The 27,999-nt window shown below is 44.5% G+C and overlaps 1 protein-coding gene and 1 long non-coding RNA gene across 2 annotated transcripts in view; one reads left to right on the top strand and one right to left on the bottom strand.

Annotated features, from left to right (window-relative positions):
* On the top strand, positions 1–27,927 carry LOC115938772 (uncharacterized). Its single transcript, XR_014138277.1, has 4 exons — positions 1–339; positions 3,769–3,918; positions 22,139–22,269; positions 26,984–27,927. It is a non-coding gene; the product is annotated as an uncharacterized LOC115938772 (long non-coding RNA).
* LOC102748946 (SID1 transmembrane family member 1) overlaps positions 1–27,999 on the bottom strand; it is a 34,838-nt gene that overhangs the window by 3,745 nt on the left and 3,094 nt on the right. The window contains exons 2-14 of the mRNA XM_081796939.1: positions 20,494–20,565; positions 19,089–19,234; positions 18,125–18,198; positions 17,044–17,110; positions 15,249–15,322; positions 14,137–14,260; positions 13,830–13,947; positions 11,417–11,553; positions 10,675–10,783; positions 6,688–6,764; positions 3,662–3,708; positions 711–816; positions 509–619 (exon numbers count right to left, since the gene is read on the bottom strand). Of these exons, the coding sequence (XP_081653065.1) occupies positions 509–619; positions 711–816; positions 3,662–3,708; positions 6,688–6,764; positions 10,675–10,783; positions 11,417–11,553; positions 13,830–13,947; positions 14,137–14,260; positions 15,249–15,322; positions 17,044–17,110; positions 18,125–18,198; positions 19,089–19,205 (1,161 nt within the window). The 5' untranslated portion in view covers positions 19,206–19,234; positions 20,494–20,565. The remainder of the gene's footprint in view (positions 1–508; positions 620–710; positions 817–3,661; positions 3,709–6,687; positions 6,765–10,674; positions 10,784–11,416; positions 11,554–13,829; positions 13,948–14,136; positions 14,261–15,248; positions 15,323–17,043; positions 17,111–18,124; positions 18,199–19,088; positions 19,235–20,493; positions 20,566–27,999) is intronic.

The raw sequence follows: 27,999 nt of genomic DNA, 5'->3' as shown, positions 1-27,999 counted from the left end.
AAGTGGGGAGCGACGGCTAATGGGCGCAGGCTTGCTTTCTGGAGTGATGAAAATGTTCTAGTTGATTGATTGTGGCGGTGGAGAGCTGAGGCTTCCTGTTTGCTCCTGGGTATAGCCCTGGTTTCCTAGGCCTCAGCTCTCTTCTCTATGCCGCAGGTTTATAAACACCGGCAGCTGGGGATCTGTTTATGGATGTGGATTATGAGAAGAACACACACGCATCAAGGTTTTTGCACACGTTAAACATCCACCGGGGGGAGGATCGTCCTACAACACATAGTGAAGGTCAATTCTGCCGCGTCTGGAGGGCCCCCACGTCGACGAGGCGCTGCCCTGACGGTGAGGACCGCGTGCCGTTTATGCATGGATAGGAAATACCATCCCTTTTAGAGAAAGCTTTCATTTCAAAGACAAACAGCCACACGCACTCGAAGAGAGGGAGGTAGGAAGGTCCGAAAGGCAAGATGGAGGGAGAACATTTTCTTTGCAAAGAAAACTGCCTTCTTACCTCCCAGCTGCTGGGTTTCTGGAAGAAAAAGTACAGCGAGGTGGCCCACATCACAACAGTGGCCACGATGCAGAGGAGCGGGGTCGGGAGGAGCTTCTCTGAGCTGCGAAGCTGTGGGTGGGAAGCAGATGTCGCCACGCTGGGGTACGGCTTGTGCAGGGCCCCGGGCTGCCGGTGGGGGGCCCCCAGCGCCCACTCTTACCTTCATGATGATGTAAAAGGCCAGATAGAGCAGCAGGTTACAGATGAAGATCCCCAGCATGTAGGAAGCAAAGTCCCTGGGCCGATAGATCAGTCCATAGAGCGCGCTGAGGGTAAGGAGGAATGACTTCGTAGGCATAAAGGTGGATTTGTAACATTCTTGGCTGCTTCACTCCCCACTTGTATTTTGGGGAGGAGGGGAATTCAAAAAAACTTTAACCTATGTAAATTACTACACCTCCTTCAGACCTGGCATTTTTGATGGTTGTAAAGTTCCCATAAGTGGATGTACCACAATCATCTTTCCTCTCTAGATGTCTTGCAGCTTTTCATTATTCTAAAGAACACTGCAACGAATAAATGAATACCTTCAGACATAGCGTGCTTTTCTTTTCTCTTTTTTTTGGCATTTAAGATTAATTCATGAGACTAGATTACTAGAAGTAGAATTATCTCAAAAGTTGGCTGGACACACATTATCAAATTTTTGCTAGCTGTCTATGGTTTTTAAATTAATACCAAAGTTTATTTTGATTGGGGTTTAGCATTAGCATTTAGCATATTCCAAATTTCTATTCAGTTACAATAAAACTCTTTATTATAGAACCCTTCCTATGTCCTTGTTTTGAAAAGCTTGTTTTTAATAAATATAGACACACGCACATACATAGTTGGATTTCTATCCTCTCCATGCTGCTTCACTAATTTGTTTCTAATTGCTAATTTTGGGTCACTGTGTTATTATTTTAGAATATGTTAGATTATCTGGTTAGGCTAGCTTGTACTACCCAATATGGTAGCTACATGTGGCCATTAAATTTAAATAAATGAAAATTAAATAAAATTGAAAATTCAGTGCCTCAGTCACACTAGCCACATTTCAAATGTTTAGTAATGATATTTGGCTAATAGCTACCATAAGGGACAATGCCGTGTAGAAGATTTATATCATTCCAGAAAGTTCTGTTGGATAAAACTGGACTAGTCACTGTCCTCCTCTGCCCTTCCTTCCATTAATCTTCTTTTGTGAGACCTTTGGAAATTTTGTGCTAAGTAGGAAAATAATTTCAGAATAAAATCCTATTAATTCCAATTTTAAGTCAAAATTTATGCATTAACTTGAGAACTAATATCTTTACAACAGTTAATCTTCCCACCCAGGGCACAACATCTCTCTTCGTTCAGTTAACTTTTCCTTTTTGTCTCCTAATGAGGGAATTAAATTTTCTGCAGAAAGAGTCCTCCTGTCTCTCAAAGTTTATTCCTAAGTATTTGAAATGTAAAGCTGTTATTAATGGACTCTCTTTTTGTTCACTTTGTATTCCAACCAACTTTGTTCTATATAATACAGGAAATTTCCTCCTCCCAGAATTTGAATTCTTCAATGTACCAAAACTCTTGTAAGCTTTTCACTGAGATTCATCCATTATTAGCATTTGCCACATTTGGTTACCTCTCTCTCATTCTCTGTGTGTGTGTACCTACATATGTATACGGACATCTCTCTATATGTGTACACACACACACACCATTCTTCTTCATGACTGTATGAGAGTGATTCCTTTTAAAATAACATTCAAGGTTCATATTAAATCACTCCCTGTCTTGTAATGTCCAGGAGAAACTGAGGATGGAGGAACAAAGAGGAAGGTAACCCCCTCCCAGGCCATCACAGTGTTGGTGTGTCATCACACCTCATTCATCCCTGCAGGCCTGGATGCCCAAGGAGCTCCTGTATAAGAAAAGAGAGGCCATTCACCTTGTCTTGTGAGCAGATGATGGGTTTGGTTTTGGTTACATGAGAGGCAGGGACAAGCCAGGTGATTGTGAGCACTGGGGACATGGGTGTTGGTGGCTCATCATCAAGCAGCTGGTCCCTTTCCTCCTACCAGCCCCCAGTCTTACGGTCATCAGGACTGTGGGGTCTGCCCTCAAAGAGTGGTCAAGAAGAGCACCACAGGTGAGCACTGCCAAGAATCACCCACCCTGACGTATCCCTATGTAAAGGAGGGGTCCTTCACAGGTGTGGACCTTACCCGGAGTCATCCCTGGGTGACAACACTATGGGAAGACTTTTCCAGAAGCATATGCCCCAAATAAGATTCAAGTTCTCATGACCAGATTCTGGCTTCCCCTGAAGGTGTGCCTCTTCTTCCATTCCTTTCATGTCTTAAAGGGGGGCAGGGGTATGGAGTCATCTTTCCATCAAAGGTCGCTAACCTTTATAGTACATCAGCTAAGAGCATGAATAAAAGCAACTAAACTTACTGATTTTTTTTTAGGGATTAATAAAATATCTCACTTACTCACATTTTAAAGTTGAGAACAGGTTGTATAAAATAGTTAGAGATAGCAAAATATATGTCTATTGTACTGTTCTATTTTGAAGCCATTTGGAGAAAAAAAGCCAAGGTGATAATGAAGGGAAAGAGGAAGAAGAAGGATATTGGGGTCGTAGGAAGATTGAGACCTACAGGGAAAGAAATAAATAGGAAAGAGACTTGTACACACACACATACACCCACACCCACACCCACACTTAGTAAGAAAGGGAAATGTCTACTGGGTAGCGTTTATGGAGAGTTCACAAGAATTTAAAACTATGCTTCATTTGTGCACCTACTGGCATAATCTCTATTATCTAACTATCTATGTAGTCTGTTGACATAGATAACAAATTTGATGTTGGTCTTGTTGAGCAAATGAACGCAATGCATCAATGCAATGAGCTGAACTCAACGTTTGAGGAGAGGCCACTGTCGGTACACTAGGCTTCCTAGTGCATTCTTTGCAGGAGGAAAAATACCTTTCTTTCAAGTCCCTAGGGCAAGCACAGTCCTACACTCACCTTAGTTTCAGATTTCTTTATAAAAATGACGGCCAAGGAAAGCGAAACCACAGTGTTACAGACATCAGCAAAGAGAAAAGACGTGTCTTCCTAAGGCTACTTACAAGGACCCGTTAAACAGATTCCCCAAGATGAGCAACACCATTCTGTCCTGGTAAGAAAACATCAAATGAGAGGCTGCACACATTGCTTTTCTTTTAACTTACCACAGGGGAAGCATCGATTATGGGAAAACAACTGCCCGGTGGAAGAGTTTCCATGGTTCTAAGAGAGCTGCACCTGCCCTCGGACCCTAATCCCCCACGAGAACAAAAAGCAAGGCCTGGGACTGAATAGACGTGACTTCGTTAAAGAAGATGTGGTGAGTAAACAGGACTCTTACTGTTTCCCCCTAATGTTGCGGGTCACTGGGCACCTGGGGCCCACTTCTTGGTGAGCAGGTTGGAGGTGTGTGCAGCTGACCGAGTAGTTAAAAGCTTTCTGCTCCTGGTGTTCCCCTGCGTTGTGTTACTTCGTGGGCCACGAGGTGGCTCTTGGGACTCACCTGGGAGGCGCTGGTTTCCTACCCATTACTCTGGCTCCAGGGAGGCCCTGCAGCTCCCAGGCTCCTGGTCTCTAAACACACAGCCTCAACACTAAAGACATTGGTAGTGGGGAAATAGGAAAGGTCCATCTCAAAGGAAAATGGCTCTGACAGAGATTAATTCACAATCTGGTCCTGCACATTTGCATACAACTTAAAACTTCTGGTGGTTTCTGATTATACTTTAATTTGCATGGCCTCGTCAACTCTTTAAAAGTGGCAATTCTCTGTCTTTGTGGATGATGCATTCGGTTTGGAGGAAATATCTTCATTTAAAAAAAAAATTCATCTTGGGGTGCCTGGGTGGCTCTGTCGTTAAGCGTCTGTCTTCGGCTCAGGTCATGACACCAGGGTCCTGGGATCGAGCCCCACATCGGGCTCCCTGCTCAGCAGGAAGCCTGCTTCTCCCTCTCCCACTCCCCCTGCTTGTGTTCCCTCTCTCGCTGTCTCTCTCTCTCTGTCAAATAAATAAATAAATTCTTAAAAAAAAAAAATGAATCCATCTATCAGAAAGGCTAAAACGTTGGCCCCACCAGATATCAGTGACAATGTGGAGCAACAGGAATGCTCATTCATTGCTGCTGGGAATGCAAAATAGTTTAGCCACTTTGGACGATGGTTTGACAGTGTCTTAGAAAACTAAATATATTTTTGCCATATGATAGGGAAACTGCCCTCCTAGGTATTTGTCCAAAGGAGTTTATAACATAGGCCCACACAAAAACCTGCACATGGATTTTTTTTTTTAAAGTAGGCTCCACGCCCAGTGCAGAGCCCAATGTGGGGCTCGAACTCATGACCGTGAGATCAAGACCTGAGCTGAGATCAAGAGTCAGATGCTCAACCGACTGAACCATTCAGACACCCCTGCACACAAATTTTTATAGCAGCTTTATTTGTAATTGCCAAATTACAAATTGCCCTTCCACAGGTGAATGGATAAACAAAATGTAGTAATGCATCGAGAACCTGGAGTAGTATTCAGTGCTAAAAAGTAATGAGCTACCAAGCCATGAAAAGACATGGAGACATCTTAAATGCCTATTATTAAGTGAAAGAAGCTAATCTGAAAAGGCTAAATTCTATATTATTCCAGCTATATGACGTTCAGGCAAAGGCAAGACTAAGGAGACAGTAAAAGGATCAGTGGTTGCCAGGCATCGGGGCGGGGGATGTGGTGGGAAGTACAGTGGAGCACAGAGGATTTTTAGGGCAGGGAAACTACTTTGTGTGATACTAAAGTGGTGAATCGTGTCGTTACAAATTTGTCAAAACTCAAAGAATGTACAAGGGCAAGAGTGAACTGTAAACTATGGCCTTGGGATGATTATGATGTGTTCATGTAGGCTCACTGACTAACAGATGTGCAGCTCTGGTTGGGGGTGTTGATAGTGGGGGAGGCTGTGCATGGGTGGGGGAAGGGATTGACGGGAAATCTCTGTATTTTCTGCTCCATTTTTTTGTGATCCTAAAAAGTGGCTCTAAAAAAATAGTCTATTAGAAAAAAAAAAAAAGACAGCCTGCGTCACTTAATGTAAGCAAGTAAACAAAACATTAATTGCTCTTCCTGGCTCACAGCTAAAGCATGCTTAACTCTCAAAATACTCACAGGTCCTACTGGATTTTTAAGTTCTCCTGTGAATAAAACCCTTCAGCCTCAATCCCTTCAATTTTTAGTGCCTATAGCTCCTGCCCAAGCTCTAGAGGGCTGAAATATTCTCATATTCCTTTATGTAAACTTCCTTGGATCGTAAACTATGAGCAGGTACTTAGGGAACTCCTGTGTGCCAGGCCCAAACAGCATCACCAGTTCTGGTGACAGCACCCTGTAAAGGGTGGGGCAGTGACTCAAGGGACGTATGTGACCTTCCCAAGGTCACTGGCCAGTGAGTCGAGATAGAGCTGGGACCAGCGCCCCAGTCCCTCTGTTCCGTGGAGCAATGTACAATATACTGAAAACAATGATGGTGAATTTTTAGGACTTGTATTTCAGCCACTAAGTAATAACCATCATTTTGAAAGAATATTCTTGCCCACTGTAAAAATCAAACAATGTATAAAAATCAAACAAATGTATAATGTGGAAAGCGTAAGGTCTTACTGAAAGCAACTGGAGTGAGAGGTGCCCCGGTTTGCTTGGGACAGGCCTGGTTTGAGCCTGCTGTCTTGGTACAATTACTGAGTGGGTGCTCTTTTCCCTTCCCCAAGCGAAATAATCATACCTCTTTGGATGATTTTATACACGGAGGCCCTGCCTTGATCCTTCCCCACGGCAATTGTCACTGTTTAGTAGTTTTCTATGTATACACATATGTTCTCTGTATACACTAGCAACATTTCATGTGTAAAAATAGATCCATCCCAGCTTGCTTTTTCATGAGCGAGAAGAGTAAATAACACGCTTCTTCCCCCTAACTGGACCTCAGCCACCCTGGGCCATCTGGCTCTCTTGATTTAGGGAACCTGAGTGTCTGCCCCGAGCCTGCCCCTCCTCCCGTTCCCTGGCTCTCTGGGAGAAGGCCAAGGCACACCGGAGCATGCACGTACCATGTACAGAGGCCGGCCGCACTGCTGGACGAAGTCCGTGTAGAACACCATCGAGGCCCGTCGGAAAATCCCCAAGTCTGCCGATGACACAGTTGCATGGTAAGGCCGAGTCAGAGGTCATACAAAATACTCCCATATGGCCCAAGCTTGGAGGGCCAAGATGATGTCGACTTCACCTTAATGCTTTGCACACCTAACAGGTCAGCAATACATGTTGGCCTTAAAAAACAGAGCCTGCGGCCCCCGGGGCTGTCCCGTAAGGCAAGAGAGATCCAGGCATCGCCCTGCAGAAAGGCAGGTGAGGTGGATACAGTAACAAGCGCTCACCAATAATCTGGGCAGCTGACCAGCCCTTCTGCGGTCTCCTTCGGCTAAGATTCCCTTTGCTTACAGTTTACTCCAGTGCTGTTTCCTTCAGAGCAGAGAGGTAATGGGGCCCCTCAAGCTGCCTTAAAACATCTGTCCTCTCTATAGAGGATGGGAATCTTAGCTTGCAAAAATTCTACTCTATTTCCCCGTGTGGTTATAAGTCAGTAAGAACTGAACTCAAGTGTCCTAAAGTCTAAGAAGCATGCTCAGAAAGCCTAAACTTGTGCGGAAGCTGGAATCAAAGGGATGTAAGTTAAGATGGCAAGAAAAAGATACGGAAAGAATTTTTAAATGCAGTCCTTCAAAAGCACAGGATGAAACACACCAAGTGTTACGATTGTTGTATGAACAGAGTGAGGGTCGCAGGTGGAGCTGTCTTTCTGGGAGCTGTCTACCCTTGCACACATCACCTGGAAGGCTGGGGTCTGCTCAAAGCAAGCATTTCCGTGAGGGTGGACCCCAGCTCTGTTGTGAATGCTGTCCCCCTTCACGTCTACCCCTGGGGTCAGTGGAACCAGACCTCACTAGACCGGATATGCTGAGGGATGGAGGGGGGAGGGGTGGGTCCATGCACTAGCCCAGGAGAGGTGCGGGGCAGGCTGGGTTGGAGTGTATCCCTGCCCCTGAGCCCCTCTCTGCCACCCTCCACCCCCCCACTGATACTGCCCAAGCTGGAAGGGGCATTCAGGGAGCAGCCTGGCAGGACAGCCCGGCGGGTGGCTTTGTTAAGAAAACAACCGAGAACCCTGGGAAGGGTGGCTGAACGTTACCTGAATCAGACACATCTGAATCAGTGGGAAGCAGAGAAGAAATGAGAAAAGAAAATGACATAAGAAGGTAGCCAAACAGGTAAACTCCTGGTCATTTTGTTTTTCTCTCAAAATGATGACTTTCATTTTCTTTTCCAATTGAGAAAAAAATAACGTTTGCTCATCACAGAGAACACAGAATCTTTCTGCCCCGGCTCAAACATTCCCAAGTCCACTATTCCTCAAAGAGGGAAGCAGACGTCTGTCGTCCCCATCTCCTTTGGGCACCACTTGCAACGTGCACTCCGTCCTCTCTCATGAGCAATGCCTGCCGTCCCTTTCTCCGGCTAGTTCGGCTAGCACAGTTGTGATCTGGGCAAGTAGCTCTATGGCTTTCTGTCCTCCTTATGAAATGCTCTGCCCCATCGCTGCTGTCTTTCCTGTGTCCACGTTCCTTTTCAGGTGTGGCCTGAGGGCCACAGAGAAGGGTGTATGTCATTCTAGAAAGCAGAAGCAGCTTATAAAATGGGCAGAGAGAGGCTGATGTTGGCTGAGCCACTGTCCACCACCCAACTTCCTGTCTTTGGACTAAGTTTAGTTGTGACCATTGTCACCATAGAACGGCATATTTTCCTTTAGACGCTGGTAAATCTGTGACCACTTGAGGAAGACTCCCTGGGTAGAGAAACTGAACATACTCAGTGATGCTGTGCACTGGCTGTCCTGCATTTACCTTGGCTACGCCTCTGTCCTGCACTGTGGCCCCCGGGAGGCAGACTGCAGGACCCTGTAAGTGGATTTGCTCCCTCTCTATGGATTTGGACAATGGGAAACCCCAGCAGGAGACTGGAGGGGCTCAGGAAGGAGAGCGAGCGTGGAGTATTCATCCACCTGGAGCCCTCCCTGTGAGGTTGCCTCAGACTGGCCCTTGTCTGTCAACTAAAGGTCACTGTTTCTTTCAGAGTGACTTCCTGTCCTTCCACATTTTGGTAACCACTCCCTCCCTGTTCTTTGGGCTCTCCTCCTCCTGACCCCAGGTTGCCAGGCTACCTCATTCACTCTCCTCTACCCCAACCTTGTCTAATGAATGGTCCCTTTGTGATTAAATCTTCCATCTTTGTGTGTGACATCTTTTTCTTGGTGAGAGCCTCCAGACTACCACATGGTCATAATATAATACATTACATTTCTCCTTTTTAAGAAGGTAAACTAATACAGTATGGCAAAATCGTATGGGGCAAAAGTGGTACAAATATACTAAAAGCTCCCTATGTATTAATCATGGTCACTACCGTTTCATTTATCTGTATTCAAGTTTGTTTTTCCAACTCTGGGAGAACCCAGGAGCAGCCAGAACAACTGTGCTTCAGATTACTTTCCTTTTCAAAGTTGACTCTGTATGACTTCACTCACCTTTGAGTCTAGAGGTTGGGGCGTGACCAGAGCCCCCAACCAAAATGCTCTATACAACCAGTTAGCGATGCTTCCACTGGGCAACTTGAAGATACATTGGGTATGTTAACGCCAAGGACAAATCTACTGACTGAGCCCAAGGGGAAAACTAAACTGCCAAAATTGTTTTATTCAGCTTTCTAACCTTAAAGCTACTTGTTTATGTAGAATCATTCTTAGACCTGGCCATATTTTAAAGGCCCTCGCTCCCCAGTGAGTGAAGGGTCTGCCAGGCAAGGGAACTACTCCTTCTCCTTCTGGGCCACATTCTGAATTCCCAGACCCCAGAATTCCCTGCCCAGATGGACTTGAGTCCATTCACAGAGCCTACGTAGCCCCCTTCCTCCATCGACCTTCCTGAGGGCAGATGGTGCTGCAAGAGTGAGCACCTCTAGGGGCAAAGAGCGGCTACCTGGATGTTGGGCAAGAATGTTCATGTACATACCTGTGAGAGCCCTCAAGATGCAGGACAGAGCCAGAGTGGAAAGAAAAGACTGGTAGGGGCTGGGGACCAGCTATGTTCTGGAGTGTTCTTGAGGAACTGACAATGTTGAATTTGAACCTGCACCTTCTAGGCTATAATGAAGGCATATTATATTTATCAGTTTGTTGGTCTTCCTTCCTTCCTTCTTTCATGTATTTAATAGTTTTTTTTTTAGTCTGCTTTACAACTTTAAAATTTTTACACATGATATGTGGGCTTGTATTTACAATCTTGCTTTGGGCTCTGCAAATATTAGGGATGGGACTATGTTTATATATAATTATTTTTCTTGAAATATACAGAAGAATATTTAAGTCAGACTTCCTGGTCCCGTAAAAGGACTGGGGAAATTTAAATGCTCTACAATGACTCAAATCTGTTCCCACATATAACAACTGATGGCAGCAGATCAGAAGCTGACTTCCATGGGGCAGTCAGTGCTCTAACGTGATGTGTGTACATTGTTGGGGGGAGTTCAGCAGGTGTCCCATCTGTTGAGAATGGTAAGTCTCAAAACATTCGTCCCAGTCCCAGAGTTTGAAAACCATATATAATTCATTCTTGATAACCATTTAGCCTGCTCAGAGAAATGCTCCTTTTAGAAGGTACAAATGGAAAACGATTTCTGTAGGTGCAATGAGTGGCTTGATGAGCACACCATTCTTCAAACACACTTTCAGAGTGCTATGAGTTATAAAGCACTGGGACTTGGAGCTGGAGGTCGGCCTCAGTCTGAGGTATGGCAAGCCTACTTCTCAGTTGAAAAGAGAACTAGTGGCAACAGCTCATTGTGATCCTATACAGGAGAAGTTATTAAACCCAGAATTCAGAGCCCGTGTTCATGATGACCAGCTTACCGTTTAGGGTAAGCAAAGACAATGCTTTCTTGGTACATTTATCAGTGTGTTTAGTGTAGAGTGACAGGTGACTCACCGATCTTGAAACGACCCATGTAGTAGATCTGGGTGCTGAGGGCCAGGGACGCCAGGACATGGATCGCAGAGAAGATGACCCAGAACCACACGTCATTTTTTCCAAACACCTAGGAGTAAAGATGGAAGTTATCTTCATCTGGGGTGCGCCCCACAGAACTCACGAAAATCATTCTGTCTCTCGTGTATGCATCTGGAGTCAAAACCCCAGCTGTGCATGCATTGTGGTGTCCCCTCACTTCTGTGAGCTCACCAGAATCTTACTGCACGAAAAAGAACGGCCGCCTGGCCAAATGACAGCGGGAGAGGGAAGAGACGGGGGAGGCACCGAACAGCAACAGTGAAGGGGCAACAGGTCTAGAGCTGGGGGCAAACGCTCCTCAAACAACTGCACCCAACCCACACGTGTCCCTGCACATTCCGCGAGTGGCGTCTACTCAGTCTGTCTCTCCAATCAGCTTGTACATCCCTGCGCCGATCTCACGTGAGTCAGGTCCCAGCTTGACCGAGACACTCTGCAGCACGCGCTCTACAGGTGCCTCTTCCATTATTAGAGATAACTAGCTCATTAAGTCAATAAAATGCCACAAAGTGACCCACAGTGGCTGCCTATCAGGAACCGAGGACTGTGATTCATTCAGACCTGTTCCCCTGAGGTCCAGCAGACAAACAAGGGAAAACCTCCCCAGGGGGCGCGCTTGGAAAACGGGTCTGAAGGCTGTGGGGGGGCGGGGGACACGAACCACTCCGAGGACAGTGAGCGTGATGACGGCCGCGAAGGAGGCGTAGGCGGCGTAGGCACTGGCATTGATGTCCGGGTGACGGGTCTGGTAGAGCTTCAGCATGCAGAGGCCGGCGATCATGTACATGAAGGAGGTGTCTGAGGGCACATGGGAGGAGCCCAAACAGTCAGGATCCAGCAGGCGACAGAGTTTCTCTTGAGCTTGGGAAGCCCCTGCCTTCAGGCCCTGGAGTATTTGCTGCCCTCAGACTATGTGGAGACCTCCAACATGACAGCCTCCATGGGCACGTTCTCTAGCCAGACCCTATACACTCCACTTCTAAACCCCTCCGATGCTGCTCCTAGTTCACCAAAGCCAGGTATCTGATCACATGATAAATAATTGACTGTCCCCACTTGCAGGGAAATTTGTGTTTAAATGTGTTCAGCAGCTATAACAGGAGTCCATACTGATAACGATTAGGGCGCTGGGACAATACAAAGAATCCTAGGTGGGTGTCGAAGGTCCTTATCAGCGTCCCGAAATAGAACCACATTGATTGCTGCTCATACATAGCTTTACAGCCGAGGGATGGAAGACAGCTAGAAATTAAATGGGGCGTAGCTGCATGAGAGCTGCATGGAAATGCAAATTAAAACAACAAGGCAAAGTCCATATTACTCAAGAATGTAGCAAAACATTTAAATGTCGGACAATAACACGTTCGTGATGATGTAGGGAAATGGGAACTCTCAGGCAGCTGGTGGGAGTAGAAATTAATACTCTGTAGAAACTGGGATGTTTTTGGCAAAATGGAAGATGCATGACCCAGGTGACTCCAAAATTCTAGGTCTAGGTGTCCCAGGGAACCTCTCCCACGTGTTCCCTGTGGCCCCATCTGCAACAGCAACGTGCCAGCGACAACTGCATGGTGTTCCACGGGGGAACTGATAAATGTAGAGTACATATTTTTATTACAGAAGATGACAGTCCTTAAAAATGAGTGAACCGGATGTCCTTGATTCAATATTGATAAATCTTGAAAACATATTGTTGGATGAAAAAAGAAGTTACAGAACATAGTGTGATAAGTAAATATTAATTTACTACAGACGTAGTAAAATTATAAAAACAAACAGGACTGATAAATATCGAATTAGTCATAGCTGTTGCCTCTGGGGAAGGAGGGAGGGGAATAAGTTTGGAAAGCAGTTCAAAGAACCTCAACTTTATCACAGCATCTTAGTTCCTAAAAGGTCGATTTAAGGCAAATATTTTTAAATGCTGGCATTTGTTCTGAGTGGTGACTGATACTGTTCTCTGTAGTTTTTTTCTACTAAAAATGTTTCTAATTAAAAAAAATTAAATGTGACAGAGAATTTCTGTGGTGTTCTGGGTTCACAGACAGAGGCTGGAACACAAACATGAAAACGGCTGTTTTTAAAATTCGTATCCTTGTGTGTGGGGGTCACGGTTAATTGCCTACTACTAGCAACAGCTCTTCCCTTCCTCCTTCCCGACAGCATATCAGTACTAACTCAAATATCTTAGCCCCATTTTCAATTCAGAAATGCATGCCTTTCCAGCCTATTTGTTTCAGCAAAGCTACTCCAACCCCTGGTTCCATGGATGGGTCTCACTGGTTTAAGATAATGCCCCTCCTTTGCCACCGTGATTGCTGTACCAACCCAGGCTCGAGCTAACCAGCACCTAGGGAAAAATTCTGGAATGGGCTCGTGACATTTAAACTACCTAGGTGTGGAAGAACATTCTCTGAGGGTTTTTGGCAAAGAAGTTTCCTCGCTCTTAAATAAAGGCTCCTGGAAACCAGCTTGCTGCATCCACCAAACATCATGAAGTAGAGACAGGAAGCCAGGACCTGCTGTAGCTATTCTTGCCATCATGAGTTTCCTAAAAGCCTGAGGATAAAATCAGCCTACAGGCCGAGCCCAATCCAAGGGATCAAGAGAACCGGAGCCAGAGCGGCCTGAGGAATCAATCGCAAGCCTTTCCCACCTTTGGATTTTCAGAAGGTGAGCTGATAATTGTCCTTATTGTTTAATCCAGTTGAACTGGGCTTTCTATTATTTTCAACCCAAAGCAGTCTAATTGCTAAGTTAGGCCAAATTATACCAAGGGAACTTTCCAGATGTCTGTTGGTGGATTCTATCTGCCCTGCTGCCTAATGCTTAGCCCATTGCCCACCTGCAGATCTAACCATGGGATCATCATTCAATGTTGAGCCTTTTCTAGTCTGAAAGGTGGTCAGAGAGAAAAGACGGTACAACATGTGGAAACCATGCCCAGTGAGGAGATGCCCTCAAATCACTTTAGCTCACATAAAATATCATTTAATTCTTGCATGCATTTGGGGAGGGCCCCAGGACAAGACTCCTATAACTCAAATCTGTGTGTTGATGGAAATTCTAATTACCGAATTGGAAGTTGGAGTAATTAGGGCAGACATGGTAACAAGCACTGAGCACTCCTTCCATGATCAATGCGATGCCCATTGCATAGAAAACACCAAAGTGTTTAGGAATCCCATACTCCTGAAAGAGGACAAAGCGTGGTCAGTGGAAAGACACCAATTGGTGATATAGCCATAGAATCTGGAAACCCAAGCTTTTCACATAACCCACCACCACACGATCCAGCCAGATGTCCCTCCCCTTTGCAGATACTGTGTGGAACATGACCCTTCCTAGCTCCCACATCTGATTTACCCACCCTCTCCTCACCATGGCAAAACTGTCCTTGGCTTCCAGGGCTCTGTGATGGAGAATGTCCCGGTGCAAGACTATCAGCAGGAAGAGGAAGCCCAGGAGCACGTAGCCCAGGTTACTGAAAATGTTGTTGAAGGCACTAAGAGATGAGAGGGAAACCATGAGAGAGCCCAGGCGATCCCAGAGATTTGGAGAATGAATGAATGAATGCATGAATGAATACATGAATGAGTGAGTACTCTCAGCATTCCGTGTTTTCCGCCCAGCCCTATCATCAGATTTCACGACTGGCAAATCATGAGAGATCATCTTTAACCTCACTCCTTTATTTTAGGATGCCTAGCCTGTGATGTGTCCGTTTCCGCTCTGGGATGCCTGATTGGCTTCCCTAACCCTCACCCAAGCCTCTCTTATCCTGATGGCACTGATATGGGATGAATCCTGGCAAACAGCTGCTCCCAGGATGGGCAGCTTGGCCAAGAGTTTCAGCTACACCGTGAGAGGGAACTCTCATAGCCGGACCCATGCTATGTGTGTCAACATTCAGCTCTGTAACCGTGAAGGGTCAGCTGGTCATAGCCAGCTGCTTTATTTCAGGAAACGGAGGCTACTTTACTTCTGGGACAAGAAGCCCGGCTCCAACCACCAGGCAAATGCTCTTTCCACTTCACCATGTTCTGGTGGGCAGAGCATGGCCTTGGAGGCAGCAGGCCCGGGTTCGAGTCCTGACAGCATTAACCGTCGAGGGACCTCCCACAATAAGTCCTTACCTTTCTAAGCCTTAGCATCTTTATCTGAAAATGGGAGTAATAATAATCCTATCTATTTTATGAGGTTGTTCAATGGACTAACACAGGAGCCCCTCGTATGACGCTCACGGATGAGTGTCATCACAGCTGGGACCTGCTCTTTTCAAAAACATCCCTGCCCTCTTCTCAGCTGGTTATTCTTAGGAATACAGGAATGAGAGGAGCACATCTGGTCTCAAAACTTCTAGATTTCATCCTTCTTTACCCTTGACTGGGGTAGTTTTCCATGGTTGTTTTTAGTATTTTTAAAAACTGACATCGCATCACCCAGAAAGGAACCTGTAAATGCCTCACAGGCAACCAGAGGACGGGGCTCACCTCAGGACGCCCAGGGGGTGGGCACAGAGGAAGTTGTAGTAGCATATGTCCTGATTGCCCGTGGTGTTTGCCACCTGCAAAATCAAGAGTGAGAAGAGGAGCTGCATGTTTCCCCATCTGCTGAGCCCAGCCTGAAATCACAAAAGGCAGGCACTGCGCACAGTGATTTGCCACATAACCAGTGTTCCTTCTCAGCTGAGGACAGGTCATCATCTGCCCCCTTTACATAGCACAGGCTTATTAGGACTGTCACGATATGTTCTATTTTCGAGATGCATGTGGAAGGGTATGGAGCTGTCCCATGCTGTGCGTGGAAGTGCTAACCACGGGGCAAGTCAACATGAGGAGGTGTGTGTTCAGTTTTCTATATTTATCACCATCTCTATCATTGAGAACCTTCCCAGCTCTATCTTCTGACAGGGCCCTGAGGTACTCAAAGAATATTGAGATTACAAGCAGTGGTGCCCAAACCTCATAAAAGTCCTTCTCCTCATCCCATAGTAAGTATGGAATTGGCTAAATATTATTAGACCATTGCTTTTCAAACTTGGCTATACATTAGAATCACTGGGGTTTAATCAATACTGATGCCTGGCTCTACTCTCAGAGACTTGGATCTAATTTGGTATGGGGTACAGCGTGGACACCAGGATTTAAAAGCTTCCCAGGTGATTTTGATGCACAGCAGTTTGAGAGGCACTGCCTTAGAAACACCGTCAGCCTCATCCTTTTTATTTATTTATTTTTTATTTTAAAGATTTTTAATTTATTTTTTGACAGAGAGACAGAGAGAGACAGAGAGAGAGGGAACACAAGCAGGGAGAGTGGGAGAGGAGAAGCAGGCTTCCTGCGGAGCGGGGAGCCCGATGCGGGACTCGATCCCAGGACCCTGGGATCATGACCTGAGCCGAAGGCAGATGCTTAACGACTGAGCCATCGAGGTGCCCCCAGCCTCATCCTTTTTTTTTTTTTTGAAAGATTTTATTTATTTATTTGACAGAGAGAGACACAGTGAGAGAGGGAACACAAGCAGGGGGAGTGGGAGAGGGAGAAGCAGGCTTCCCGCGGAGCAGAGAGCCCGATATGGGACTCGATCCCAGGACCCTGGGACCATGACCTGAGCCGAAGGCAGTTGCTTAACAACTGAGCCACCCAGGCGCCCCAGCCTCATCCTTTTTAAGTAGGCTTTCTGTATGTAATAAATGCTAGAGATGGTCCTTAAGTGATCTGGACCCCAAGGTTCTATGAAGGAGTAATGAGGATTCTCAAGATGCTTTAATTATTATCTTTATTTATTTATTTTTTTTACTTTTAGTTCTTATTTTATATTTTTTTTAAATTTGAGTATCTTATTGGTTTTGTAAAGCTGTTTTTAGTTTTATAAAAAATATTTACCCTCAACGAGAGGGCACAGGCTAAATTACACACCAGGTTTCTTTGTTTTGGTCTGGAACTTTATTTACTCCATCCATTACCCCTTGATAATCAGAAGTTCAGCCTGGTAAATGGCAGATATAGTTGATAGATATTATGACTGAATGAGCATAAGGCAATACCTTCAAATTGGGTGACAAAATAATATAAGAGGTCCCAAGCCCTTCTGTGATAAAACAGTTGGGAACTGGATATAAAGGTCCATCAAAGATGAAGCAATGGACAAGTCCAATTGGAACTGAAGGGGGAAATTCATACTTGGACTGAGCTCAAGTGATATATACTTTTCTCTGTAAGTCATAGCAAAGATCTCTCCCTGCAGTATGAAAGCTGGGATTCTGGGCTTCTGGGTAATACTTACTATCTGGTAGGTGATGACCAGCTGGATCACAGGCAGTGCATAAAACACAGCAATGGTGACGATGTTCCTAAGCAGGCAGAAAGAACAGGAAATAGTTTTCCAAATTACCAATGGAATCTTTGCTCAATTTTTAAAAAAAGAATCCTTCCACCCCATAACTCCCTAGTTAACTTGTAAAAGTAATTAGAAACTGATTAATAGAGTTCCTGTCTCTCCAGAGTTCCACAACTACAATCATTGGTAAAACTATAAATAACACTTGCTTCTGCTTTACCCAAATTATGGATGAGGATGTTGTCTGATTGAAAGTGATCAGAGTGTAAGTAATGGGAGATGGATCGCATGAAGGGATGTGGCTCTCTTAGATACCTCTTAGTTCCAAAATGATGGTCCCACTATGAAATTCCCCACTGTCCCTTGCTTCCCTTGACCGTCTGTACCCAAGTAAAAGGGCGTCCTTCCAGAGAAAAGAATGGAAGAGCTATCACAGCATCAGCTTGGGGTTTCTGGGGGTGGTGCAGGGTGCAGGGTGGGGGGTGGGGGGGTGTCTCTTGCCAGGCGGCTCAGCCTCTCGGGTTGGAGAGAGGATGCATCTGGAGGTGCTTGACCACCACAGGGCAATTTATCACTGGCTGGGGTACCATCTCCTCTCAGGGTGGTTTCCAGCTACTCTGAGATGCTGTAGACCTCTAGTCCCCGAAATCACTGGCTCTTCTAAGATCCAGGCTGGGTGAGAAGACAGAATACATATTAAGAACATAAAGGCTCCAGTTTAGTGTGTCTCATGGGAGGTAGTGACAGGTTATTGTTATGTTGTCTTTCTGGAAATGGATTTGGTGTGCTCCCTAGACATGTGGGAGTCTACCATCATTCTCGTTTTTACTTTGTATATATTTAGTTTAGGGCTGGTTGCCTTTTATAGTTTATTTTTGTTTTTCTTATGGAATGTGGCATGAATTCTCGGAACATCTACACCGTTGCCTCATTATACAGAAGCTGGTGCCATAAGTGATTGTGGCTTTTACTAAGAAAACTTTCATTTTATTCAAGGGAACTGTGGTCCTAGCAATCATCTACTCACCAAAAATAAATCTTATATTTTTTGCTGATAATTCTCCGGTCCTTCCGGGACAGATCTGACAGGAAAAGGAACACCTAGGATACCAAATAAAAAGAGAATGCAAAACTGTACTTGGCTTTTTTGGCAGAAGATACAAAGGAGAGCTTTACAAAATTTCAATCCAATACCTCGCTAGGGATTAAAAACATTTAATAAAACTTTTCTTTCAATTTTTTTTTTTCACAATACCTCAGTAAAAATCCTAGTATTTTCTCTGAAATAGTAAGAATCGGCTGATGCGGAAAAACTACTGGGAGTCTCAAATGCTTCATATATCTCAGGAACTGGTTTTCAGTTTTCAGAGATGTCCAGTGTGTGGTTCTCGAATGACAGGATTGAAACTGGGCAATCTACTTTCATCTCTCTTACTGGCTACAACACAATAAAATAAATATATGCCAGAAAGAAATGAGTTTTATTCCTGAAGGATGTTATGTGCAGAACCAGGAGTTTTCCCAGGTATACCCCTCAGTGAATCTTTTCTTCCATTTGCTGGATCCCTTCCTCCTTTATGGTCCTCAGTCAGCCACTTCAGACCCTGAGTGGTGGTGTCGTTGTTGCTGTTGTTGTTGTTTAAAGTTTTATTTATGTAAGTAATCTCTACACCCAACATGGGGCTTGAACTTACAACTCAGAGATCAAGAGTAGCATGTTCTTCTGGCTGAGCCAGCCAGGCTCCCCCAGACCCCGAGGACCTGGAATAAAATGCTCTGTTCTCCTAAATGCTCTCACTTTCTTCCTCCAGAAAGAAATGCTAATTAGCAGAGTATTGTTTATAGTCTGTACTTATGTTTTATCTCAAAAGCCCTCAGGGAAGTTTGGTTTTCCCTTGAAAGGAAAAAATAAAGGAAACTGAGGCTTGCTGAAGGTGTATTTGACTGTTGAACTTTCTGCCCTTGCCCAGAGTTTGGCCAAGCAGAGATACCTTGGTCCGGATGATGTTCTTATCACTCTCAATGTCTGGCAAGGTGTCGAAGTCACTCTCCTCCACGGAGCTGTCTGTGTCTGACTGGAACGTCTGCCCACTATTGGGGGAGGACATCTGCCTGCCAGGACTGGAACTTGACCCCTCTGAAACAGAGAAAACTCAGCTGCCTTCCAGAGCTAGGATGGACCCATGCAGCCCATTCCTCTCTGCAAAAAAGCACAGTGCTGACTCATTCTTGCAGATGTGCTGGTAAAAATGAACTCCTTACCCACAATACATGTGCTTTCTCTCAATTCCTCCTCAGTGGACTTCTAATTGTCTATCTCTAGGGCCAAATACACATTAAGAACATAAAGGCATCTGCTCTGATAAAGTATCTGGATGCAAAAAATAAGATTATGCTTATATGTCATGTTTCATATTTTAAAATATGAACATAAATATATAAACATATACATGCACAGTTTTGTATAGCATCTACCACATATCCGTGTAAGCACACACATATCCAGCAGCTAGACATTGCTCGTGGAGAAAGTATTTGTACACCGAAATCCCCCACATGCCGTATCTATGATTATATAATGAGAACAACACTCTCTGGGAGAAGAGTCCTTGTGTTCTCGTGAACGTTTCCCCGAGCAGATGGGAATTTGCGCAGCTTGATGAGCACATGAGCTGAGCCTACCTTCCGCTTTATTTCTTCTGTTCAGAGTGTTAAAAAAAACCCCAAAAAACCCACCACAACAAAACCCTGTTCTTACGGAGCCAGAAATAAGTAGCCTGCATGAAACCCACATGCTTCTCAACGTTACAGCACCACCCGAGCAGGAATAAGGACTCCCCGCCCCTCTGCCCTGACATTTTAAGCGCACCATTCGTAGACCCACAGGAACTGTCTCCTTCAGGCCACGCAATGAACACTGGGGCGTTGCCATGTGAATGACTAGGGTCAGCTATGAAGTTATAGCCAGAACGAATGACTGATACAGGCTACAGCCACATTCACCTGCAGCAGAGCCTTAGTCTTCTGATCGCCCTTACTCCACCAAAACCTGAGAATGAAACAGCTCGTCAGTTGACGTCAGGCTCCCTGACGTTGACTCTGACACACTGTTCATGCCCCAAACTCAGGCCGGGTATGAAAACATCCCCACGGGATGTTTCCCACAGTAGGGAATTCGGCTCACGTGTGGCCGGCACAGAAGAACAAAACTGGAGAGAGTTAGAGCTGGAAGGAGCCTTCCAGATCACCCAACCGATTCATGTCATCAAGAAAAGACAGTCTCGCATGATGACTGCCTTGCCCACTCTTGGTCAGTAGTGGCTGGAGGGCCCTTTGTATCCTATTCTCTGGAGAATTAGGAAATCCTTCAGTGAATGGACTCATTGTAGGAAATACCTATTGCCCCGTAATTGTTTCCTTCAGGGGTGCCGGCAGCAATGGGATGTGACACCGCCGTGTTTCCAGAGCCTGTTGGAAAGAAACACAAAAAGGCCAACGCTTTACGTCCAGCTGCCGGAACAAAACAACACAACTCTAAGTAGCTTGAATCATAAGGCCACAGCATTTTAAATTTTTTTTTTTTTTTTTTTTTAAGATTTTATTTATTTGCAAGAGAGACAGAGAGCATGAGAGGGAGGAGGGTCAGGGGGAGAAGCAGACCCCCCGCCGAGCAGGGAGCCCGACGCGGGACTCGATCCAGGGACTCCAGGATCATGACCTGAGCCGAAGGCAGTCGCTTAACCGACTGAGCCACCCAGGCGCCCAAGGCCACAGCATTTTAAACTCGACTTTCTTTCTACCCTAATAATACAAGACTCACCAAACTTGACCTGGGGGCCAAATCTAGCCTGCCACTTGTTTTTGTACGGCCCTTGAAGTCAGAATGGTTTTAAAATTTTTAAATGGTTGTGCTCGCTTCGGTAGCACATATACTAAAATAAACGGTTGGGGAAAGAAATCAAAAGAAGATTTCATGACAGGTAAAAATTACATGAAATTCCAATTTCAGTATTCATATATAAATTTCTATCAAAACACAGCCACAGTCTTTGGGTTCTTCTATGGCTGCCTTTGGCTATGGCGGAAGAGTTGAGAAGTTGCGACAGAGACGTCTAACATATTTGCTCTTTGGCACCTTACAGAGAAAAAAATCTTCTGGTTCCTGCCTGAAGGGATTGCAGAATCGCAAGAACAAAGGGGCAGAGGTCCTAAAATCACTTGGAGGAAGGCCGCCACTGAATGGAAACATAGAAATAAACTTCTCTGATGAAAGCACTGTAATTTGGAGGTGTTTAAAATAGCATTTAGCAGTACCCTGACTATCGGCCGGATGAGCCCAGATAGGCAGGACATTACTGCACTCCTCGGAGCGATGAATGATGACAACTGAGCTAAGGATATGGAAGAATATGAGATATTTTGAGAGAGATTTCTGGATCTGTTGCCAAATGCCTCTTGGCAGGGAGAGAAAAACTGAATAAGATAATGTTCCTCAAACATTTTCATTGAGGTAGTCCTTGTGGCAGCACAGGGAGCGAACTCATTCCTGAGTCTGGTGGTGTCATCTGGAGCCAGGCCAGCACAAATATCAGAGAAAAATATCTCCGGACCATCTCCTTGGTTATCAGACAAGATGCTCCTCACTGAGTTTATCCACCTCTGAGGATTAGGCAGAGCTGAACAAGGAGAGGAGAAACCACAAACAAGCAGCTTATCTAGGCCATTTCTCTGACTGACTTAATGCTGCAATGTTTCCAGGAGCCACACTCCGTCTGTGGAGATGCAGGAGAATATTTCTTCACTGCCTCCTGAGCTTTGTCAAGGATCTGGGATCTGGGATATTGTCAGGCTGGTGGGAATTTCAGTACTGGATCTTTCTTCTGAGGTGAGGTTGCTTGTACTACATTACAGGCAAAAAAAAAGTCTGTGAGTTAACCGGTCAGTCTCACACTGTTGCAGGGAAATATATTTTCAGGGAAGACACATAACTGAGGATATTCTATAATAGCCTCACTGTAAATATATTTCCATTTCTTCACAGAAAATACACCTCGCTATAGCTTACATTCGTGCTCCAGTACGTAACACGTGGAATGGAACCAAAAGCCTCCAACAGTTCATCATTTGTCACAGCCAACTCTCTTCATCCAGCTCTTAAACTTCCTCCCACTGGTGAGTAGTAAAAACATTAAAAACAAGCCAATCTGTAGGCTTTATCATGGTTTTTACTCTTGGTGTGTCCATTCCTTTTCTTCATGAAGAAAAAGAATTAAATCCTGAGTTCAAAATATTTAGCCAGATGATGAAAGATGGCCTTAGAGACGCAATTTCCTTCCTCCTTTGGGTAGCGTAGCCAAGAGTGGGCCCAGCTGGACGGCAAGGCCTTTGGCTAACACGGTGTTCCTGGTGGGCAAGGCTGTTCCCAGGCCTTCAGAATGCGGACTCCCTGGCACTGTCCCCAGGCCTGGGGATTCCTTGATCTAGTTCTTTTTTTTTTAAAAGATTTTATTTATTTATTTTGACAGAGAGAGACACAGCGAGAGAGGGAACACAAGCAGGCGGAGTGGGAGAGGGAGAAGCAGGCTTCCCGCGGAGCAGGGAGCCCGATGCAGGGCTCGATCCCAGGACTCTGGGATCGCGACCTGAGCCGAAGGCAGCCGCTTAACGACTGAGCCACCCAGGCGCCCTGATCTAGTTCTTATCACTTCAAGAACACAGATGTTCCTTGGCCGTTCTTGGGCTCACCCATAAATATGTAACATGGTGTCAACGCCCTCTGAGCTTTTCATCCAACTTCAAGGCAAAGAAGCAGGTTATTCGCAGACTCTTAAGTAGGCGATATTACATTTTCTTTGTGCGCAATAGCAGCGTCATGTGGAGCTGTTGTGTACAGTTTGGCTCCTTGACCTAGGACAGATTTGGCCATAGTCACAGCACAGAGCTTTGGTTGCTGCTTCTGCTACTGCGACTACTGACTCTAACGAGTCCCACGTGCTATTCCTGCCACCGCTGGTGCTGCCGCCGTGACTCGTGCTCCCGTTGTTGTTACTACGACGATGACGGCTCCTACGGCTCCTACGGCTCCTACGGCTCTAGTACGACTCCTACTACTACCGGCTAGTGTTTACTGAAAACTTACTGTATGTCAGACACCTTTTAAGTTCTTTACAGGAATTTACTCTTCTAATTTTTCAACAGCCCTATGAGGTGGGTACTACGATCACCATTTTAAAATAACAAAAGGGAGGCATTTGAGAAATCAAATGATTTGCCCAGAGTCCCTCAGATCGTGGGTGGAGAGGGGTTCATTGTACTGGTTTCAGTTATAACTTTTCTTCTTCTTTTTGGGGGGGAGAGAGAGAGTGTGAGTGTGAGCAGGGGGAGGGTCAGAGGGAGAGGGGCAGGGAGAGTCTTAAGCAGGCTCCACGCCCAGCATGGAGCTCAACTTGGGGCTCGGTCTCATGACCCTGAGATCGTGACGTGAGCCAAAACCAAAAGTCATGTGCTTAACCGACTGAGCCACCCAGGCGCCCAAAACGTGTCTTCTTTTTTTAAAAGGATTTTATTTATTTATTTGAGGGAGGGAGAGAGAGCGAGAGAGAGCATGAACACGGGGCACGGGGGGGGGCAGAGGCAGAGGGAGAAGCAGACTCCCCGCTGAGCAGGGAGCCCGATGCGGGGCTCAATCCCAGGACCCTGGGATCATGACCTGAGCTGAAGGGGCAGACGCTTAACTGACTGAGCCACCCAGGTGCCCCCAAAACTTATCTTCTTAACTGAAATATAATACAGGGATTTTCCTTCAAAATATGAATGTCTGGCAGAAAGGGTGTTACTTTCATGGAGTGCCCAAGAATATCTTTCAAAAGAGACAAGGAGGTTGAGACTTCTTTGCATCTCCGCTATAGTAAGCTGATACTTTAAAGAAGTATCTAAGCACAACATTTGTTTTTAGGTTGTCTACTGCTGTTTGTCGATGATTCTCTATTGGGTCATGCTAATATCTTCGTTCTGTCTAGTTCACTGCGGGGAGTCTCACAGAAACCATGGTGATGGGCTCATCCCAGGTGATGCAGCCTTTTACATTTCCCTCAGTGTCTTTCACATTTTTCTCTTTTCACGCTTAAGCTCCCTCTTTTTAAAAAATTTCTACTCAAGTATAACTAACATACAGTGTTATACTAGTTCCAGGTGTACAACATGATTCAACAATTCTGTACATTACTCAGTGCTCATTGTAAGTGTACTCTTACTCCCCATCACCTATTTCACCCATCACCCCACCACCTCCCCTCGGGCAACCACGAGTTTATTTTCTGTATTTAAAAGCCTTTTTTTTTTAATCTCTTTTTCTTTGTTCGTCTGCTTTGTTCCTTAAATTCCACATATGAGTGAAATCATATGGTATTTGTCTTTCTCTGACTGACTTATTTCACTTAGCAGTATACCCTCTAGATCCATCCATGTTGTTGCAAATGGCAGGATTTCATTCTTTTTTATGGCTGAGTAGTATTTTTTTTAAAGACTTATTTACCTATTTGAGAGAGAGAGAGAGAGTGTAAAGGGGGAGGGACAGAGGGAAAGAGAAAGAGAGAATCCTGAGGCACAGGATGTGGGGCTCCATCTCACCACCCTGAGATCATGACCTGAGCCGAAACCAGAGTCAGCCGCTTAAAGGACTGAGCCACCCAGGCACCCCTAAGTAATATTCTATCACACACACACACACACACACACACACACACATGCACAGCCCCCACATCTTCTTTATTCATTCATCTACCTATAGACACTTGGGCGGCTTCCATAATTTGGTTATTATAAATAATGCTGCAAGAAACATAGGGGTACATATATCTTTTTGAATTAGTGTTTTCATTTTTGGGGGATAAATACCCAGTAGAAATTACTGGATTATATGGTAATTCTATTTTTTAATTTTTTGAGGAATCTCCATACTGTTTTCCACAACAGCTGCACTAGTTTGCATTCCCACCAGCAGTGCATGAGGGTTCTTTTTTCTCCATATCCTTGTTGGACACTTGTTATATCTTGCTTTTTTGATTTTAGCCATTCTGACAGGTATGACAGGTATCTTATTGTGGTTTTGATTTGCATTTCCCTGATGATGATTGATGTTGAGCATCTTTTCAGGTGTCTGTTGGCCATCCGGATGTCTTCTTTGGAAAAATGTCTGTTCATGTCTTCTGCCTATTTTTAAATTGGATTATTTGTGTGTGTTTTTTTGGTGTTGGGTTATATAGGTTCTTTATATACTTCAGATAAAATTCCTTATTGGATAAATCATTTGTAAATATCTTCTTCCATTCAGTAAGTTGTCTTTTTGTTCTGTTGATGGTTTCATTTGATGTGCAGAAACTTTTTATTTTGGTGTAGCCCCATTAGTTTATTTTTGCTTTTGTTTCCCTTGATCAAAGAGACATATCTAATGTTGCTAAGGCTGATGTCAAAGAGATCACAGCTTATGTTTTCTTCTAGAAGTTTTATGGTTTTAGGTCTCACATTTAGGTCTTTAATCTATTTCGAATTTATTTTTGTGTATGGTGTAAGAAGACAGTGGTTCAGTTTCATTCTTTTGCATGAATGTCCAGTTTTTCTAGCACCATTTGTTGAAGAGACTGTCTTTTTCCTTCCCATTGTATATTCTTGCCTCTTTTGCTGTAGATTAATTGACCATAAAAGTGTGGGCTTATTTTTGGGTCCTCTATCCTGTCCCATTGATCTACGTGTCTATTTTTGTGCTAGTACCATACTCTTTTGATCACTACAGTTTTGTAGTATATCTTGAAATCTGCAATTGTGATACCTCCAGTTTTGTTCATCTTTTTCAAGACTGCTTTGGCTATTTGGGATCTCTTGTGGTTCCATACAAATTTTAGGATTATTTATTCTAGTTCTGTGAAAAATGCTGTATTTTGATAGGGATCCAATCTGTAGATTTAAGCTCCCTCTTTTTAACCATTAACCTATGTCCTTTTATAAAGTTGTAATTAAAAAAATATTAGATGTGTAAATAGTAAGTGCAGAATGACACTAAAATCATAAAACCCAGAATTTTTGCCATTTTGGTGTTACTGAGAAGCCCTCTGCTATGAGAAGTAGAAGTGTGCACAGGAAAATGCTTGAGTTTGGTTATGGTAGGAGGTTGAAATGGTTTGTGGGAAGCAATGTTTTCATGGGAGTAAACAAAGGAGAAAAAAACACAAAAGCTAAAATCAAAGCAAGTGAGCAAACAAAAACAATCACTGTTTTGTTAGGTGAAACTTCATTAAAAAGCAAAAGCCAGCTGTGTGGGTCTGTTCAGACTTGGATGTGTTACTGACTTCGATACTCAGCTCTGGCTCATCTGCAACACCAGTGGTTCTATGATGGACAAGAACATCAGGATTTTCATGGGCAATACAAAACACAAAGATGTTTTAACTTTGTGGACTTCTATAGGCACAGTTTAAATATGAGATTGGCCAACACGGGATAACAGTATTCTATTAATTTTTCTAACGTCTAAGGCCTTCACTGACTGCAAAAAACCAAAGCGTCATCTCCCAAACTTCAAATATACTTGATGCTCCCAGAAGGGGAGTTATATTTATATTTAACTCTATGGTATTTAGAAATAATTAAACACAAAATATCAGTTTATAGGAAAGACCAAGATGTTCTGGGTGGAAAGAAGTAAACATATAAAGTTGTGAATGAGCTCATCTTAATGAAGAAACTTGTTCTGGCATCTTTTTTTCAGAGCATGAACCCTTTGCCATCTGTTTACTAACACTGAATAAGATATGCTTGCATGCTGGCTTTTTATGTTAAGTGCTCAGTGTGAGGAGGAAAACTTCATTTTGAGCATGTTTAGATCTTTCAGGGACTTCATATTTATAATCGTCCTGCCTTCTTCTGTCTCTGGACTCAGGAGGTTGGAAGCTGAAGAGGGAGTCAGAAATGATGCGAACTCACTGCCCAGAAATTTCAGTTTTATGCCAATAGGCTACCTATCCCCAAAGTTTCAAAAGTTGAGGAGAGAGTTCCAGTCCAAGACGGCAACGTGAGAAGACACTGAACTCACCTCCTCCACGGACACACCAAATCTACACCTATTTATAGAGCAATTCCTCCTGAAGAACTGAGGGCTGACTGAGCAGCTTCTGCACAACTAAAGATAGAAGAGCAAGAAAAATAAAGACGTGCTAACGAAGGGCCCTGTAGGAACTGCTGTGGGAGGGATAGTTCTGAGGGACCGTGAGCAGCTTTGTCTGCCTTGGGGCACAGACAAAAGCCATGGTTTAAAAGGGCAACTAGAATAGAAAAGATCCAGCCTTAGAACTCCACCAATGGTGGGAGAGCTACTGGAACTCTCTCTGCTGGGAAGAGCAGGCAAGGGCCTTGGTTCACCGTTCCCCTCCACCTGGATAGTGTACAGGGGAGCAGGTCCCTGGTCCTCCGGGCGTCAGAGCTGGCCTGCCTCCTCAGTGCATGTTAGTTTTAGAGCTTCTCTCTTCAGAAAGATAAATAAACTTTAAATATAAACAGGGACACCTGGGTGGCTCAGTTGGTTAAGCATCTGCCTTTGGCTCAGGTCATGGTCCCAGGGTCCTGGGATCGAGTCCTGCATCGGGCTCTCTGCTCCGCGGGGAGTCTGCTTCTCCCTCTCTCTCTGCCACTCCCCCTGCTTGTGCTTCTCTCTCTGACAAGTAAATAAATAAAATCTTAAAAAAAATTATATATATACTTATATATATGTATAAACAATATATGTGAAGCTTTTCTATTCTATTAAAATTTGCCACCAATGTTAAGCTTATCTATTAAAGACAATGTTTGTGAGGGGGAAAAAAAAAAAAGACAGGCATCCCAAGTCCCCAATGACAAGCTGGGTAAAAT

This window comes from Leptonychotes weddellii, chromosome 1 (assembly GCF_054177405.1).
Source record: "Leptonychotes weddellii isolate Sample4059 chromosome 1, ASM5417740v2, whole genome shotgun sequence".
Lineage (NCBI taxonomy): Eukaryota > Metazoa > Chordata > Mammalia > Carnivora > Phocidae > Leptonychotes > Leptonychotes weddellii.
Note: the sequence above shows the minus strand (reverse complement) of the source record. Positions and strands in the feature narration are given on the sequence as shown.